The 19,790-nt window shown below is 35.6% G+C and overlaps 1 protein-coding gene across 1 annotated transcript in view; it reads right to left on the bottom strand.

Moving 5' to 3' along the window:
- LOC150083286 (uncharacterized) overlaps positions 1-19,790 on the bottom strand; it is a 159,738-nt gene that overhangs the window by 34,300 nt on the left and 105,648 nt on the right. The window contains exons 5-6 of the mRNA XM_090378463.1: positions 17,054-17,189; positions 11,988-12,151 (exon numbers count right to left, since the gene is read on the bottom strand). Coding sequence (XP_090234589.1) covers positions 11,988-12,151; positions 17,054-17,189 — 300 coding nt within the window. The remainder of the gene's footprint in view (positions 1-11,987; positions 12,152-17,053; positions 17,190-19,790) is intronic.

The following is a 19,790-nucleotide window of genomic DNA, read 5'->3' as shown; positions in this document are numbered from 1 at the left end:
ATGCATTTTTCTTCTCTGTCACAAGTCTCATTAGGTCATTTGACATCCATTCAAGGAATTAAGTTTTGGAAGATACTACTCTTTTTAGGCCAATTAAGAAATAGTCTTCAAGGTTTATTCCTTGAATGTTTCCCATTTAGAATTTGTTGTTGCTAATCATCATCAGTTGGTCCCACTTAACAGAATTTAAACACTGTCTGAGACCATCATAGTCACCTTTACAAAAGCAAAAGCCCTTCACTAGAGTAAATTCGACATCAGTACACTGTGATCACTGCCACCTAGTGGTTCCTTTATCAGCAAATTCTTAATGCATGAATAATCATTGCTGATAATCAGAAGAAGAGTATTGCTTCCTCTGGTTGCCTCTTGAACATACTGCTGTAGAAAACAATCATCCAATAAATCAACAAAAGTCTTGCTAGTGTGCAAGTTACCAACCCACCCAGTATATATCTGAGAAGTTAAAAATCCCCCATTATATGACAATCTGAATTACTGGCCCATTATTTCTCTGCATAGTTGTTCGTTGTACTCAGAGTCATTAGGTCTGTAACACACTCCTACTGCAAATTTTGCTTTCTCAGTGCTTATGTCACACCAAACTGACTCAATACTGCACTGTCCACCCGTGTGAACTGGAATTCCTTAGATTTTGTTTCTTAACTAACAGAATGACCCCTCCTTTTCTATCTTGTCTATCCTTTATGTACACATTGTACTCCTCAAATTCCAATTCTGTATTCCTTGTCTGTGTGACACCATGTCTCTGATATCCCAACAATACTGCCTTTTATGTCTTGACCAGCACCTCACATTCATCAAATTTATTTACTATACTGCTAGCATTGGTGTTCATGCAAGTATACATGCACCTGTTCTTACTCTGTTACTCTAACACAACCTATGTATTTACTTGTTCCATGATTACTCCCAGTACCTTGCTTTGCAAGAATCACTTTCATCTCTGCCTGTGGCTACTATTAATCTATTAGTCTGCAAATCCTCCCCAAGCTAGCAGCTTTCTGACCCACCTAACACTGCCTTTCTATTTAAGTGAAAGGCAGTGTTAGGTGCCTTTCTATTTAAGTGTATCCCATTCCCGTAGAAACAGTATGTCCTGTTAACAAACAGGACATGCTGAAAAAATTTCTATCCCACAAGCCTCACAATCTCTCCAGAGCCGAACTGATTGACAAGGCCCTCATCATATCCCCCCTTCCTATCATGTCTGGGCAGAATTTCAGACACTTTCAAATTTAACCCTAACTTGCGATTTTTTTTTCAACGTTGACCTGTACTTTTAAATAAGTCCACAGATCTCCTACTCTTAATGTCATTGGTGCCAACATGCACAACAATATCACTCTTTGTACCATTTAAAAGATATCTGTTTTATGTCAACTTTTGCCCCTAGCAGACATACCCTGGTCCTATTCCATCTGTGCTTTTTCCATAATATATTTCCCATTTCCCTGACAACAGATTGATGGGTCCCCCACTTTAATACCTTCAAGGACATCCTACTGACTTTTTAAACTCTCATAGACACCATCAGAACACCAAGTTGGCACCTAATTTCTTTACACACACACACACACACACACACACACACACACACACACACACACACACACACACCCCTTCCATGGCCAGATCATGTCCTGTTCCAGAGAGTTCTGCAAACATTCCACAAGTTGTGCATTTTTTTTAGGCTGTGATGCATTGGAGAATCTCCCGCTTCGCTTCTCCCCCGAACCCCAGCACTTACTCTACTTTGTGCACGTTGCTTTGCTGCTCTAGTCTGCAGCATGATTTCCATTTAAATAAGATTTAATTAATTAATTAATGATGAAAATTAATAAGGTTAATAAATTTAATCGATTAATTGACTATACTTGACTATACAATATTATACTAAGCTAATGCAGCGATAATTATTAGGCTATCTAGTTTTACATTATACCTTACGCTATCAAGTTCAAGACATAGGCTAAAACATAATGATCACAATGTTAAATTAGTTATATCTTTAGCTAAATATAAAAGATATATGCCCAAAAAGTGGTTAAAAACCTTTAAACTATTTATTTTTTACAATTAAAACCCTATTATTCTTCTGCACTAGTGGTTATGTGCTATGATATTTGTGCCAAAATGATAGTGGTATGAGTAGTGAGTCATAACTTACAAAAATCACTAGCTAAATTTAAAAAAATAAACTAACAAATGCTAATAAGCTTATTTAATCTAGGAAATAATGATAATGTATATATCCAGTAAAATATCTAACTTTAATTATAAATACTTTGGAGCTTTCAAAGCTGAACATGCCTCTTTATCAACAAAAAGAATGGAAACTTTAGAGATAAAAATTATTTTAACGGACACAGTTGTTTGCAGTGAGGCATGCAAGGGCATGAGATAGGCCATTCAACCATTAAACTGATGTTCATTGTTGCTGCATGGACATGAGTAGTTTTGCCTCCAGCACTTATCTAGACTTAAAACAGTTGCCTCCAAGATGGGGTGTAGTCTCATGCCTTTTCAGCGGTTTATGGCTCTCAAATTACACAATATATTAAGTGACTCTAGCCAGACGCGGTGGCGAAAGTGTTGGGACTGGTCAATGACTTCGTAGTTGTGCTTGGGATTGAGGTTATGGTGGGTCAACCAGAAGTGTTCTGCAATTGTGGACTGGTTGGTTTCAGCAAGGCGAATCGATCTATCTTGTTCTGCAACGCAGTCTTGAAGAAGCCTCGAGGTCTCTCCTATGTAGCAGCTGTCACAATCTTTGCAGGCCATGTGGTATACTAACCCGCTGTGTAAGTGAGGGCGGGAGTTGCCCTCTGAATCACAGCCTTTTAAAATGCACTGCTTACATGATGTTTGTGGAGCAATCAGGTACGGGACACGATATTGCCATGGGGGATGTCTTTGTGTGTGCGCAATGCAAGGAGTGTAACGAAATCAGGTGACAACTCAGCATTGTTATGGGCCTATTCGAGAGCTTGAAAGACAGGGTGGATGCCCACGAAGGATCTAAAGTGAGGGGCCCATCAAGCTCTCAGCTGCCCACATCAACACCAGAGCTTGCACTTGGTCATCATGCAACACAGCGGAAACCCCCAAGCCAGAATGCGCTGGTCCCACAGGAACTAGTAGTTGTTGGTGACTATCGTCAGGGAAATGGGGAACATTCTTTGTAAAAAGGATAGGTGGAACAGGACCAGGGTATGTCTGCCAGGGGCAAAGGTTGATGACGTTGTAGAGCGGATATCATCTTTTAAGGGCACAAAAGGTGATATAGTTGTACACGTTGGCACTAATGATATTAAGAGCAGGAGACCAGCAGAATTACTTAACAAGTACAGGTCACTGTTGAAAAAAAAAGCCGTGAATTAGGGTTGAATTTGAAAGTGTCTGCAATTCTGCCCAGACATGATAGGAGGGAGTATATGATGAGAGCCTTGTCGATCAATTCAGCCCTGGAAAGACTGTGCAAGGCTCAAGGGGCAGAATTATTTTCAGCCTGGTCTGTACTTGTTAACAGAAGAGACTGCTTCTACAGGGATGGGATACACTTAAATAGAAAGGGTGCAAGAATATTTGCTGATGCTATCAAGGCAGTGTTAGGTGCGTCACAAAACTGCTAGCTTGGGGGGTGGATACATTGAGCAGAAGCCTGGAAAACAAGATGCAGGATATTTCAGAGACTGCTGGGAGTCATTGCAGTACAAGTAAACACATGGGTTGTGTTAGGGTAGCTAAGAAAAAGAACAGGTGCATGTATACTTGTGTGTACACCAATGCTAGGAGTTTGGTAAATAAATTTGATGAATTTGAGGTATTGCTCAAAGCATCAAAGGTGGATATTGTTGGGATATCAGAGCCGTGGTGTCACACAGATATAAAGAATGCAGAACTGCAATTTGGGGAGTACAACGTCGACAGAAAGGATAGACATGATAGGAAGGGAGGAGAGGTTATGCTATTAGTTAAGAAACACACAAAATCCAAGGAAGTGAAGCCAGTCGACATCACTGGACAGTGCAGTGACGAGTCAGTTTGGTGTGACATAAGCATTGGGAGATCAAAATTGAGTAGGAGTGCACTATAGGCCTAATGACTCTGATGAGTATAATAAGAAACTGTACAGAGAAATAGAGTGGGCCAGTAAATCAGAGTCTTATAATGGGGTATTTTAATTTCCCAGATATTGACTGGAATTTGTGGGGTGGTCACTCACACACTAGCAAGGCTTTTGTGGATTTATTGGATGATTGTTTTCTACATCAGCATGTTCGGGAGGCAACTGATTATCAGTAGTGATTCTTCGTGCATTAAGAATATGCAGATAGAGGAACCACTATGTGGCAGTGATCACAGTGTGCTGAAGTGGGATTTACTCAAAGAGGTAACTACCATCAGGGGTAAAGGAAAGGGTTATTGCTTTCGTAAAGGTGACTACGATGGTCTGAGACAGTATTTAAATTCTATACAGTGGGACCAACTGATGATGTTACCAACAGCAAATTCAAAATGGGAAGCATTCAAAGAACTTATCTTGGAAGCTACTAGGCTTTACATACCAACAATGAAATATTGTTCAAGGTTTAGGTCTAAATGGATGTCAGATGAACTAATGAGACATATGGTAGAGAAGAAAAATGCATGGGATCATATAAATTAACACGTGACACAGAAGCCTATGATAGATATAAGTTGATCTGTAACCAAGTTACAAAGGAGGTTAGGCAGGCAAAGGCAGATTACAAGAAATCTTTGTCAAGCAATGCAAAGAAAAACAGCAAAGAGTTCTTTACTTATGTAAACTCTAGAAGGAAGGGGATGAATCAGATTGGTCCACTTGATATCGATGGTTCAACTGTTGATGATCCTGCTCAGGTAGCTAACAAACTAAATGAATATTTTGCATCGACATTCACACATGAGGACTTATTTAGTGAGGGGAATGCCAGAGGTGTATTCAACTCTGGCAGTAAGCTCGTTAATCTGGTAATAACTCAGATTAAAGTGGAGGAGAAATTGTTGAAGATAAACACACGAAAAGCACCTAGGGGTGGATGGGATCTATCCAGTTATATTAAAGGAGGTAGCAAAGGAAGTAAGCAAACCTTTAGCCATCATTATGACAGCTTCTTTTGACTCAGGGGAGGTACCCACGGACTGGATATGTGCAAATGTGAGTCCAATTCACAAAGGAGGATCAAATGGAAACAAAAGTAATTATAGACCTGTGAGTTTAACTTCTGTTCCAGGAAATTTAATGGAGGCACTGGTTAAAGAAGCAGTGCAGGATCATCTAAACAAGACTTCAGTTATAGCTCGGACACAGCATGGTTTTGTTAAGAGGAAGTCTTGCCCGACCAATTTGATTGAATACTATGATGCAGTCACAAAAGAACTGGATGCAGGGATTAACTTTGATATTATATACTTGGACCTTAGAAAGGCTTTTGATACTGTTGCACATGGAAGACTGCTGCACAAATTGGAGCAGTGTGGCACTGGAGGCAAATTCCTGCTATGGATATAGGGGTGGTTGAGGGGGAGAAGACAGAGTGGTAATCAATGGAGACTGCTCATCGTGGACTAATGTTATTAGTGGAGTCCCTCAGGGTTCAGTGTTGGGTCTATTATTGTTTTCTGTATTTCTAAATAATATTGATGATGGTATATCAAGCTTAATGTCCAAGTTTGCAGACGATACAAAGGTTGGCAGGGTTGTTAAGTACACTACTGACGCTATTCTGCTGAAACAGGATCTGGAAAGATTGAGCAGATGGGCTGAGAGGTGGCAAATGAAGTTTAACATTGACAAACGTAACGTACTATGTATGGGAAACAGCAACCCCAGAGCAACATATCAACTCTGTGGTACTACACTGACAGTGGTAGAGAATGAAAAGGACCTGGGGATAATTGTGCAGGCAGATATGAAGTTCTCTGAGCAGTGCAGACGGGCTGCAAGAGTAGCTCATTGTGTCTTATCAATGATATATAGAAATTTTTCTAGCAGGGATAAGGAGGTGATTATTCCCTTGCATAAGGCAATGGTCAGGCCACACCTTGAGTACTGTATACAGGTCTGGAGGCCTCATTTCAAGAAGGATGTAGAGCTGCTGGAACGATTACAGAGAAGGGCAACAAGATTAGTGAATGGAACCAAGGGTTGTTCTTTTGAAGAAAGGCTTAAGCTTTGCAAATTACAGTGTCTGGAGACTAGGCACCGGCGAGGTGATCTGATAGAGATGTATAAAGCCTTGAGCGGTTTGAGCATGCTCAATGCTGATGGGATTCTTCCTCTTGCTCAGAATAATCACCTGAGAGGGTATAAATTCAAATTGAAGATAGACAGATGTAGGATATATGTGTGCAAATTTGCCTTTAGCCAGTGGGTAGTTGGTTGGTGGAACAGACTTCCATCCCTTGTTGTGGAATTTGCTAGCCTAAATAAATTTAAGGCTCAGCTAGATAGGTATTTCGAACGAACGGAGGGGTGAAGTGGAATTTTTTTGTTTTTTTTTTTTTTGGCTGATGCTGCATAAGCTTGTTTTCTTGCATCATATGCCTCTACTAATGCTAATCTGCAAACTTAGACATTAAGTCTGATATATCTTCAATGTCACTGATAAATATTGAAAACAACAATGGACCCTGCACTGAACCCTTGGGAACTCCATTAATAACATTATTCCATGAAGAACAGTGCCCACTGTTCTTCATGAAATAATGAAGTCCATAGTCGTAAGTTGCTCTTAATGCCATATTGCTCCAGTTTGTACAGCAGTCTTATGTGCAACAGTATCAAAAGACGTCCTGACATCCAAGTACACATGTAAAAATGATTTTTTGCATCCAGTTCCTTGGTCACTACATCATAGTAACCTATCAGGTTGGTTAGACAAGACCACTCCTTAAAAAACCCATGCTGTGTTTGCAGCATAATTGCATACCTGTCCATCTTTAACCAGTGAATTCATTATGAATTACAGATATATTTGCACTTCTCCTGAAACCAAGATATATTTGCACTTCTCCTGAAACTAAGGATGCTCGCATCATTATGGCTAAGGGTTTTCTTACCTCCTTTGCTGCCTCCCTTAATATAATTGGATAGATTCCATCTTCCCCATGTGCCTTTATGTCCATCCTCAACAATTTCCCCTCCACTTTCCTTTCAATTATCAAAGTCATTTAGCTATTCGTTACAGTTTAATCAACTTCTGTTGTCTTCTTCCATAAAGAATTCCTCATGTCTGAATGTAGATGCAAAGTATATATTCAATTTGTTCACAACCTGAGCAGGGTCTTCAACAGTTAACCAATACACATAAAGTAGACAAATGTGATTTAACCCCTTCCTTCTATTGTTAATATAAGCATTGAGTCTTTGCTGTTTTTCTTTGCATTCTTTCCCAGAGATGTCTCATATTCTGCCTTAGCTTACCTAACCTCCTTTATGACTTGATTACTGACTAATTTATATCTATCATTGTAGGCTTCTGTATCACCTGATAATTTATATGCATCCTATGCACTTTTCCTCTCTGCCACATGTCTCAATAGTTCATCTGACATCCATTTAGGTCTAAGTCTTGAACAGCATTTCTTTGTTGCTATGAAAAGAATAGTACATTATTCTTTAATTACTTCACCGAATACTTGCCATTTAGAATTTTCAGTTGGTCACACTGCACACAATTTGAAAACTGTCTGAGACCTCTGTAGTCACCCTTATGAAAGCAAAAGCCTTTCCCTTTACACTTGACAGTAATGTCTTTAATTAAATTCCACATTAGTACACTGTGATCACTGCCACTCAGTCGTTCTTTTATCTGCAGTTTCTTAATGCATGAAGAATCACTACAGATAATCAGATTAAAAGTATTGCTTCCTCTTGTTGCCTCTCTACATGCTGCTGTAGAAAACAGTCATCCAAGAAATCCACAAAAGCCTAGTGCATGAGTTACCAACCCACAAATTCCAGTCAACATCTTGAAAGTTAAAATCATCCATTAAGAGACATTCTGATTTGCTGGCCCACTATTTTCCTGTATAACTGTTTGGTATACTCATTACAGTCATTACACACTCCTACTGTCATTTGTTTTTCCAGTGCTTATCACACCAAACTGGCTCAACATTGCATTTGTCACCCAAATCAAATGGATGCACTGCCTTAGATTTAATATTCTTCTCAACTAAGAGCATAACCATTCCATCTTTCTGTATACATTGTACTCTCCATATTCAAATTCAGCATCACTTATGTTTGAGTGACACCTCATCTCCACTATTCCTACACTGTCTGCATTTGACGACTTAATCAGTACTTCAAATTCAAGTCTCTATAGGGCTCTAGGTTCAATTCCAATTATCCTGTTAAGTAAAGCACCACATATAAACTACAACATTTTGATCTTCAGACTTTTTAAACTTCACCGATCCACTATACATAAGTAGCAGTCATCATGATGGTTTTGTGGGCTCTATATTTGATGTATAGCAGCAGACATTTATGAACACCCTGAAGCCATCCCTCTAACATTGACATGTAGCTACTACAACAGAAATGAGGCACCTTCTACTAGTCTTGACACCACAGGCATTCCAATGGTGTGAGAATATTGGCCTATCCATAAATCCGACCAAGTCAGCACAAATGTCTTTCACCAACCTGAAGAAGTGAACATAGACATCTACATCAATGGTATTAGAGTGCAAAAGGTTTCTCATCACACTGATCTAGGGCTCACCTTGGATGAAGGCCTGACCTTCCAACAGCACCTTGCAAACACTAAAGCAAAAACTCTGTCAGCAATGTGGGCAATAAGACAGGAACTTATTGGAGTTAACAACCAAAAACTTGCCACTCGCTACATACAAACATGTCTTGTTCCAATTCCCATGTATGCCTCGACGATCTGGTCCTCTGCTGCCCTCACTAACATAAAAAAATTCATGGGTATTGAGTACTGGATTTTAAGGTGGTTGAACCGTGTTAATGGCCACCCTTTCACCATCTCGAGATCAATCATGTATGCTAACCTTGGTTGCACCCCTTGGAATCAGTTGCTCATTACAGGAAATCTGTGTAATCTCTGTCAACTCCTCACCGATCGCTTTGACGCTCCAAATGTCCATAATCTTGTTGCAGGCCCTAGGCTTTCCCGCGTCCTTTGCAATAGTGCATGGATTCCCCTAAGAAGCTTATTACAGAATTTAACTATGCTTAGAAGATGTTTTCCGTCTAACATCCTCCAAACGTACAACACCCTGAAGATTGATCCCCACAAGTTCTGTGATGAGAAAGCATACAGATCTTGATTATTCAGGATGGAATCTCCTATCAACTCTACTTTGCTGTAGAATTAATTTGCTTTAAATCATTATGTGTTTTGTATGTATATGTATTGGCTGTATATGCATATATTAGGACGCGTTTGTGTTTATATGTCTCTACCTTTTGCTTGTGTCACTGTATATATTTGTACCTGCTTTATTTGCTCATTTTAGATGTTATTTTGTTGGAATATAGAAACTAATGTTTATAATATTATATAGAAACTGTTTCTATAAAATAGAAATAATAATAATATGCATAATTTATGTACGACTTCTATGTTTGCTGTCTAAGTTATAATGTACAAATGTATATAGGCACCCTCCTAGCTGAAGGCTGTTCAGGGGTGAAGCATATATGTAATTCCAAAATGGGCTTCATAAGCACATTAAAAGGTGGTGCTACCAAAAATGTTATCTTTCATCTGTTATGGACCTATATAATATCCACAAATATGGCAGAAAAAGTTACACCTTCATTTGTTAGTCATATCAAACTGGTTGGAGGGACTCATTATATGAAGACTGAATACTACTCTTGTATATCACAGCACTGGTAAGCACTTATGTAATAGATATGTTACAAAAAACAAAATCTTCAATTGCTGCCAAAATTTTGACACTAGAGAAAAACAACAAAATTACTGGACTCAGAACACAAAAATTCATATAAAAAACAGTTAAACAAACAAAAAAAAAAAAAAAAAACTTTTTTTTGTTACACAGTAATCATTAAATGGTACGGTAAACTTTTATATATCCAACAAATAACCAGTTTTATGCAATATCCAATCTATTTCAATCTATTTCACATACCTGAATATCTATATATATTTAAATATTATTTTATTCACTAGTTTTATTTTATCTTTCTGAAAGTGGCTGGTAGTGTGGCACTCATGTAGCCTCAGTGTTGTTCTTGGTGCCATGACAATTGGTAGTCTTGTACAAGGAATATTTGTACCCATCACAGATCAGAATGGAAAATTTTATGAAATGAATTTTTATGAAATTATTTTATGAAATGAAAATTCTGTTGTGTTCTCTTCAGGAGAACACAACAGAAGGCAGTTAACACATGCGCATGACAGTACCGATGTATGTGACAAACTGGAATATTATACAGAGGCTACAAAAATAAAAATTTTGTTTTCAACAGTAGTAAAACTGTAAACCTCATGGCTGTATTGGAGAATTTTATACCAACATTTTACCATCACATAGCCAAAATTAGATATTTTGCATGACTTCTTTCTTTTGGTCAGTAATACAGGATACAAAAGACATGCAACCTATAATATATTTTCATTTTATTTATTATTAGAAATATAATTATAACAGAAGCTACAAGTTTTATTTTATTTCTGTTATTATAAATATAATAAAGATTGCAATAAGTTCGATTAAAAATGTGTTATCCTTCCCAAATGTATGAATGTACACACACTACATAATTTAAAAAATTTCTGATTTCACATTGCCTTTTAATTTAACCAATATGTGAAGGTTGTTAGTTTATGCCATTCCTTTTAAATAGCCAGAAAGATAAAAATCCTGGCGATAATGGATATTAAATTATGACCATGTGTGATGCCTGGAAAAATTACGTCCTGTCTTTGTAAACAAAGCATTACTGGATAGCAACTGAAAGCTAATATAGTCAACCCCCAAAATAGTCATACTGGGTTATGATATCAGTTTGAAGCAAATTCCATTGAGTTGTTTTGATAAATTAATGCTTACAATTTGGGGTGTAATGAATTCTGAATTTCCCTATACTATGAGCTTTATGAAAATGAAACTGCCTTCATAACTGCAGTAGTTATTTTATTTTTTACAAAATATCTCTGCAGGTATTCTTGTTCTTCAGAGCCCACAGCTTCTTTTAGAGAGGCAAGATCTTTGTTCAGGTGCCTTTCTTGTGTGTGTGTGTGTGTGTGTGTGTGTGTGTGTGTGTGTGTGTGTGTGTGTACACTAAGTATTAAATTTTCTCATATAATTGTCAGTCTTTGTTCTGTTGACATTCCCATAAATGTTCATCCAGGATCAGTCCACTTAAAAAAGCAAACTATCAGTTTTGATTTCTTAAGTTTTATCTAAAATTTTTTTAAAAAAATTATATACCTTTTGCAATTTTAAATGAGTCCCAAAAGTAGAAATTGGGCAAAAAAGCTTAATGTAATTTCTACCAAAAGACAAGCCTAAACATATGTAATGCACTCTTGTCAACGTTCGGGATCCAATTTTGGGTATTCATTATCAGTGCAGAGTCAAGCAGATAATAACAGATCTCCAAGAAAATATATGGAATAAAGTACATAATATTTAACAAATTTTGAGTATTCATCCCAGTGATGCCTTTCACATAGTATAATTATAATAAATTTTCTTTTAGACAATGAAGCATTCTTTTCATTATTAAACTTGTATTAGTTAACAAAATCAACTAAAGTTGTTTCAAAAGCTAAATAATTTTATATCAAATGTTTCCAAATATCACAGCTGTTGCTTTAATCTTGCTACACAAACTGAAATGATTTATACTCATCAATAAGCAAGGTACTTTCAATAATTAAAGCAGTTAATTTGAATTAAAATATATTAGTATATTCACTAACCTGGAAATGGAAAATTCCATCTGTTATTCTTTTTATACTGGCATAGTAAAGAAATTCACAGACATGACTAAATTGTACCCCAATTCTTTCCTCTGCTTGATCTCTTATGTGCTTGAAACGATAGATAGCTGGTAAGTTGTGTCTTCCTTCTGGAAATTCCATACCTAAAACAAAAAATATTAATTATTCAATAAAACTATTACTCTTCAGATAAAGAAAAAGTATTCTGAATACATGAAAAAGAATGAGGCAGCAATAAATTTTACTTAAGTGTCACTTAAAAATAAAGCAAGCCTATCAGCAATCAACTGCAACTTTAATGATCTTAGAAAATCTCCTTCTAGCACAAATTTAATCTTGTACTTAGAACTACATTTAAAGTATGAGAATACTCTGAACTGTTTAGAGCAATATTAGGATCACTGCAAATAAAATAGCGAGTCTCAACCCTTAGGACAACTTTGCTGTCTTAAAAAGGCTAGCTAACAGAAAATTGATGTTATCCAGAAACAGGGGATGAGTTTTTCTATGGCTTGTATAATGCATTTATAAAGGATAAACAGGAGGAGAGGAGTTTGAGGGGGGGGGGTCACATTACGGTCAAATGCAGCCTGCATCTAATAAAAGAATTCCTAGATTTGAAATTAAACATTTGCTGGCACTGATCGCCCATTCCACCAGAAGATTGCAAAGAACACAACAGCTACTATATGCAGTTTAGCAGGGATATAAAGTTTTTATATTGACTAGGTAATTTTTATATTGTTATCAGCACCTTAGAAAGTACCAGGGGCAAGAATATTCTAGACATGATCATCATGCACAATGAAGATGGTAACATACAGCTGACAGTATAGAAACCTTTAGTTGGGGAGTGATTATGGAGTGCAAAGCTTGATGATGATGGGTGAGGCTTATGTTGTTAAAGGTAAGAGCAGACATTTCAATTTTAGTAAAGGGTACTATCGCAGTACAAAAGTTTGCTTTTGTACTGTGATGGTACAAAATTTTTGTTTTAATATACAAAACTAGGTTCTGTTTTGTATATTAAAACAAAAACTTTGCACTCCCAATATGAATTTCTGGTTGCACTCCAGCTCAACTATTTACAAACAAACTACTGCCTCACTTGCATAATAGTTATATTCTTCATATACAGACAAAAATTTAAAAAGTAGACTGTGAAGTGGTTGGAGGCAAGACATTAATACATTATTCTGTGTATCGAAAGACTTACTTTTCTCAGCGGTCAACTTAATCTGAAACTATATATATTTTGTCCACAACTACATGAAAAACTGAGGCCACTGCTCTAACCTGTATAATTATCTTACACCCCTTAGATAGGAGTTTTCGGAAGAAAGAATACTGAAGCTGCTAGAGAACATGTGAAATTAAAAATGTTTATTCTATTGTTTTTATAATAGGGATATCTTAATTATGAAAAATATTTATTAAACTTCAATAACAGTTGTATATATGTAATTTTCCTCATGTGTCTTGAAGTAATGCTCCTGCAGCACTAAACATTCTACATGGGCTGACAGATGGCAGCCTAAAAATAATTTGTTTCGGCACATAATAGCTCTTGTTGCTAATGCACCAGTAAAATTGTAAACCGAAACCTAAAATAAATATTTTGTAATTGGAGAAATGTTTGTGGCGATGCTGAATGTAGGGCTTAGGTCCTAGTATATATAATTTTAGAGACACTGTTATAATGTTTGTCATATGAACAAACTCAGAGTATTTTAATATGAATGAGATATGAATACAATAAATGAAAACAGCAATAATTACAGCAAATGATATCCAATTAAAATCTAAAGAAACAATTTTTTACAGTAAATGAATAAAAAGTCCAGGGCCTTGGAACCACTGCACCCTAACAAATCTAGTTTTGGTGGAGAGTTTGGTTTCTCAATATTTGGTTTGAAGTAGTTCTAGCACATGGTAATAGTAGCAACAGTGGCATGTGATGCAAGAAAGCAAACGTAAGAAATTATGTAGCATCAGCCAAAAAAAAAATTTTTTTCACACATCTATTCCCTCTAAAAGTCTCTAGTTCCTCCTTAAATTTATTTAAGCTATCAACTTCCACAATGACAGATAGAAGTTTGTTCCAGCAATTAACCACCCACTGGCTAAAGGCAAATTTCTACGCATCTATTCTACAACTTCCTCAATTTGAATTTATGGTTCGTAATCTAAGCAAGTAGAAGAATCCCATCAGAATTCAGTACACTCACACTCAACCCATTCAAGGCCTTATACACCTCAATCAGATCACCTTGCAAGCACCTAAGTCTCTAGCCGCTGCAATTTGCAGAACTTAAGCCTTTCTTGGTAAGAGGACCCCTTCATTCCCCTCACCCATCTTGTTGCCCTTCCCTGTACATGCTCAAGCAACTCTATATCCTTCCTAAAAAAGTTCCATCACATGTTGATCGCATCTTCATTTTTGGTGCCCAAAGAAGGCAATGATTAGTTTTTTCTTATTACTGTCAACTACTGAGCAGCTACATAAAAAAATTCTTCATATGTGACATTTCATTAATTTTCAAGAAAAAAATAAAATGGAGAATATTTGACAGAAAATATAGAATGCAATGATTTGAAATGGGAGTGATGCCTAAATAGACTATCCTGCTGCCCCTCTACTGCAAAAAATCTATGAAATATTTCTACTTCAAAAATGCTTTTTAATCTCTGATTACTGCTGCTGAAAATTCCAGCAATTAGTATTCTAACTCTTTTCTGATTTAAAATATTCACAATCCAGGAAATACAAGCTAATCTTGTGATAAAGAATTTTATACATTTAATTTCTTTTTCTTAGTGGAAAAAATTATAAATAAAAAAATGATATTTTTCCCCAATTCTGACATATGCATCTGAAACTTGGACTATGAGGAAAAAGGATGAAAGCAGAATTCAGGGGGCAGAAATGAGACCTGCGAGGAGCATAGCCAGAAACACAAGACACAACAAAATCACAAATGATGTGATTAGGGAGAGAATTCAGGTTGAAAAACTCCAGAATGGGATTGAAAGGTCTCGTTTGAAATGGTTTGGACATGTCAAGAGGATGAACGAGAGACATTTGCCAAGAAGAATGTTTGATTTACAATTAAGGGACAAAAGACCAAGGGGGAGGCCATGAATGAGATGGCAGGCCATGATAAAGACCGATGTCATTAAAAGAGAAGGAAATTGGAGTGAAATCAACAATGGTGAGAAGTACATGGACAGGGCGTGGTTTCATACAACGACCCGTGGAATAGTGGAACAATGATAGAAGAGTAAGGGAAGGCCTTGTAGCCATTACCATAATAAAAATGAAATGTTAATGCCATTATATTCAGCTTCCTTTAATAGTTATAATGGTACAGTTTACCAAGGGGAAAAAATAAATCTAAAAATGATATTCTACACTATCAAGTAAACTATTTTGTTTGACAACACGAAAAATCGCGTAACTCTAGTGGATTTCTCTTAACATGTAATCTGCTACAGTTAAGATTCTGACTTATTACGTTACTTAGTTGTTAAAAAAAATCATTTAAGTGAAAAGTTACCAAAAATAATAACATATAAATGAAATTTAAACTTTGTAACTTGTTCCTATCCATTTCTGATTAATTAAAACTTGTACTTGCCCTGTTTTTAAACCATCTATTCCCTATAAATATAGAGACCAAAATCTGATTGCATAACTTCATAAAGGAGGGTTGCACAAAGTATTAATTGCATAAATCAGGTAATAGATGGTTATTTTTAGGCATCAAGTGGAGTAATAGATTAATTAACTAAAATCAAAAGAACTAAAATCACATAACTAATCAGGAGACACCTTACTAACTACAAATCCTTTATTCATGTTATCTAAAAAGTGTACATTAATATTCAAATTTATTTTTTTTTACTCTTACCAAATTTTATTACATGTTAATCAATCTTAGCTATCAAAAAAATGAGTAAATAGTATCACTGCCATTTTTGTCTGTATCTTTGTGAGAAAGACCGTGGGTTCAGCATTTGTCACCTGTTTGGAGAGGTCTGAGCTCAAATCCTTTTGAAGACTGGAGGAATGCATAAAAGATTTCTTCAGCTGCAGTTAGCCAATCTCTGGCAGAGGGAATAGAGTTTAATCATGAGTTATTCCAGGTTTTTCAGCCCACATAACATGCAAACTAGCACAGATACAATATCCAATAAAAGAGATCAGAATTAATATTATATGAAGTGGAACACTATCATTAAAAAAAGAATCAATGTGTCAAGATAACTCTCCAAATGACCAATCATGACTTTTGTCTGTAATAATGGCAATGTCACTCATTCAGATGTTTGTCGACTAAGTAAGATGTTAGCCTTGCATTTTTGCATAGTTGGCTTATCTCTTTATGATCAAAATATTTTAACTGATAATTCCTGCATATATTTTAACACCATCTCCAAGCTATTACAAATCAGAGTTTAATCATATTACTGCACTGGGGCAATCACAGGGAGCTATATTCCTTCCAAAGATCAGTTAAGCTTGGTCATATGTAAACTTAGAGGCAAAAACTATTATCTATGGTTTAGCCTAAGTTGCCAATATCTTTTTAAATCGTGTAGCATCACCTAATAGACAAATCCACTACACATTTAAAAATCTGAGACACTGCAAGGAGAGCTGTTATGAAGCTAACTGGCTTTTCATCAGCTGGCAGATGCTATTATTTTTTGAAGCATTTGTGGAGGGCAAACAAGATCCAGAAGGAACTTTTTCTTCGGTAAAGATACTCTACTCCCTATGTAAAGGGGGTAGAGTACCCCCTCTATGCTGAAAAATTTAATCATTATTTAAAAGTCATTTCAATGTAGTCTAAGAATAAAATCTCAGAAAGACAAGTAATGCTCACAACTACATTTTTATAATGTAGGCTATACAGGAGTAATTCTAACTATTACTTTAATTGCATTATAATATATATATATATATATATATATATATATATATATATATATATATATATATTAATTTTAACTTTTCAGACTGAAAAAAAAATCCAACTTACATTCTGAGTTTTCAGGAGGAAGTAAACTGTCTATTAAATTTTCAACCAAAGTAAGAGCAGCATCTAGAGATTCCATTATTTTTTCTTCATATTGAGTGTAAAGAAAATCTTGTGCTATACCCTTTACGTGTACAGCCTTGGAGAGGGAAAAAATGTTAACTTTACAAATAGATCAATGGAAAATTCAAGATAAGCTATAAAAATTCAGTTCTATATTAACAAATTAAATGCAATAAAGAAAACTGCATCCTAAATCCATTCTTCATTGATACCAGTGCAACAGAATTTCAACCTTATGAAAACAGAGAGAAAAGGAAAAGTCTGTCTGTCTGTCTGTCTGTCTCCCTCCCTCCCTCCAAATTTTAATGAATTCAATAATAACAAAGTTCCATTATACAGTAGACTCAATTTTCCGGGATAGATAGTAAAAAAAAAATTCCCAGTTAATCCAAAAATACAGTGTCTCCGACACACATAAGGGATATGTTCCAGGATTTCTTACATAAGTCAATGACTATTAAAATATTGCTAGTGTATTTCCGATATGCCAAAATTACAAAAACCACATAATATCCTCAGAAGAATGAAGAAAAATAGCTATTTTTAATTAGTTCAATTAAAACCTTTAACTGGGGATGGCAGTGAAGTAGCCAGAGTGGCACATAAGAAAAGAAAATGTGCATGTTACTGTACTGTAAAAACTGATATGTATTTCGTAGCCTTATTATAGTTGACTTCATTGGTGCTGATCGCTTCACCGCTTCTTGTATTCTGTCTTTCTCATTTATTATGTTCACCACTGACAAATCTGAATTCCGTGCAATACTTGTTAATGTTTGGCCATTTTCATACATCTTTATTATTTTAATTTTCTGATCCAACTCGATCACTTTCCTTTTCTTGATAGATTTACTAGTTCTGCTGTCACTTATTCTCTTAGTCTACACCACGATAACAGTCAACATTAAATTTTCTGAAAAGAACTTCACAGGGTTAAGGCAAAAATTCACTATTACCACCCCACACGAGCTCACATTTTACTAAAGCTCATTTCTAGAAGTCACTGCCATAAAACAATAAAAAAAAAAATTGCACTTTCCAGGTTATTGGGCTTTTCTGTTAGTACAATTCATTATAAACGGGTAGTAAACTCGATCCTATTGTAATACCGATAGCTGGAATTCTGTAGGTTTTTACGTTATTATGGTGAAATGTGCATCCCTTTCACTGAAATCTTCAGTCATATAAAAAAAATATAAATAATGTAATGTAAGTTCAGAGCTACGTAAGTTGGGGACTTACTGTATGGAAAAATGTTCAGCAATCTACGTAAAAAGTATGGCAACAGATAAAAAAAAAAACAAAAAAAAAAACTTGCCACTCACTACCCACATGTCAAATACGATGCTTCCCTTTATTTTTTTACGATGTTGATTTTAAATCTAATAGCTTCCCTCTATTTTTTAGAATTTTGCATATGGTTTGGTCACCAACATTATAATGGTTCATTATAGATTTAACAGATGCACCATTTTCAAACTTTTGAATAATTTCAAGTTTTTGAAAGCACAACTCTTGCGTTTGCTCATCATTTTTGCAATTTCTAAAAAAAAAAAAAATGTTACTATAAAAAAAAAATCCGACATTCCTGATATAAATAACGAAACAAAATTTGTCTTTTTGCAGTGCGACAGAACACAACAATCGATGCGATGCACTAAAACAAACTAAACATTTGGTCTCTTTTTTTTTTTCTTTGAGCGGCAGGTGTGAAGACAGCGGGAGTTGCAAGATAATAGGCACACCAATCTCCCAACTAAACATTTGGTCTCTTTTTTTTCTTTGAGCAGCAGGTGTGAAGACAGCGGGAGTTGCAAGATAATAGGCACACCAATCTCCCAATGACTACTTATAATGTCGCTTCTTATCGCTTATTTATGACTTGCAAAACATCTGTTTATACCTATTCCAGTTATTACTCGAATTTAATGATTTCTGGTTGATTTTTTTTTTTTTTTTTTTTTTTTTAATTTGGAGTCAGTGTCCCAGTTAATCCGATCACGGTAAATAGTGTCTGCTGTATTAGGATTATAAAGTAACAAGCACATCAAGAGTTCCTGTAATTCTGCCAGAGAAATTAGTTATTTAGACTGCAAGCAAAATTCCAAACAGTCTAGCATTTTTGCTTGAATTGTTCGATAATTTATTTTTTATCTGCTAATTAAAAAAAAAAAAGGTTACATTTTAACATTTGGTGATTAATTTATTTAATCCATAAATTTTTTCTGGTGATAAGCCTTCTCATTTGTATCCATATCTTCAATTTGTCACTTCAATATATTTTTTTGTCAAAAAAAAAAAAAAAAAAATCAACATTTACAACTGGAATGATCCCACATATGAACATATAGCATATGTGAACTGAACTCATTCGTCTGTACAATGCATTATCCAATTTGTTACTAAACTGCATTCATCTGTCTACTTCCACACCCTATTATATGCAAGTGAACTTACAAAACTTGTAAAGTTAGCAATTATTTGTCTTATTCAATTTACACCAATAAGCCAAAACATTATGACCAGCGAGTCATTATGCAAATCGAAGCAACTGCAGGTGACCTACAGCAAATGCACGGGTCAGGACACTGTATAAAAAACACCTGATACTGAGCTCCGTTAATAAGTGTTACTCTTATTCTTCAGATGGGAAAGGCAGAGAACTTAAGTGAGTTTA

This window comes from Mastigoproctus giganteus, chromosome 7, assembly GCF_048544385.1.
Source record: "Mastigoproctus giganteus isolate SK-2022 chromosome 7, ASM4854438v1, whole genome shotgun sequence".
Lineage (NCBI taxonomy): Eukaryota > Metazoa > Arthropoda > Arachnida > Uropygi > Thelyphonidae > Mastigoproctus > Mastigoproctus giganteus.
The sequence above is the reverse complement of the archived record's forward strand: the minus strand, read 5'-3'. Positions and strand labels throughout refer to the sequence as shown.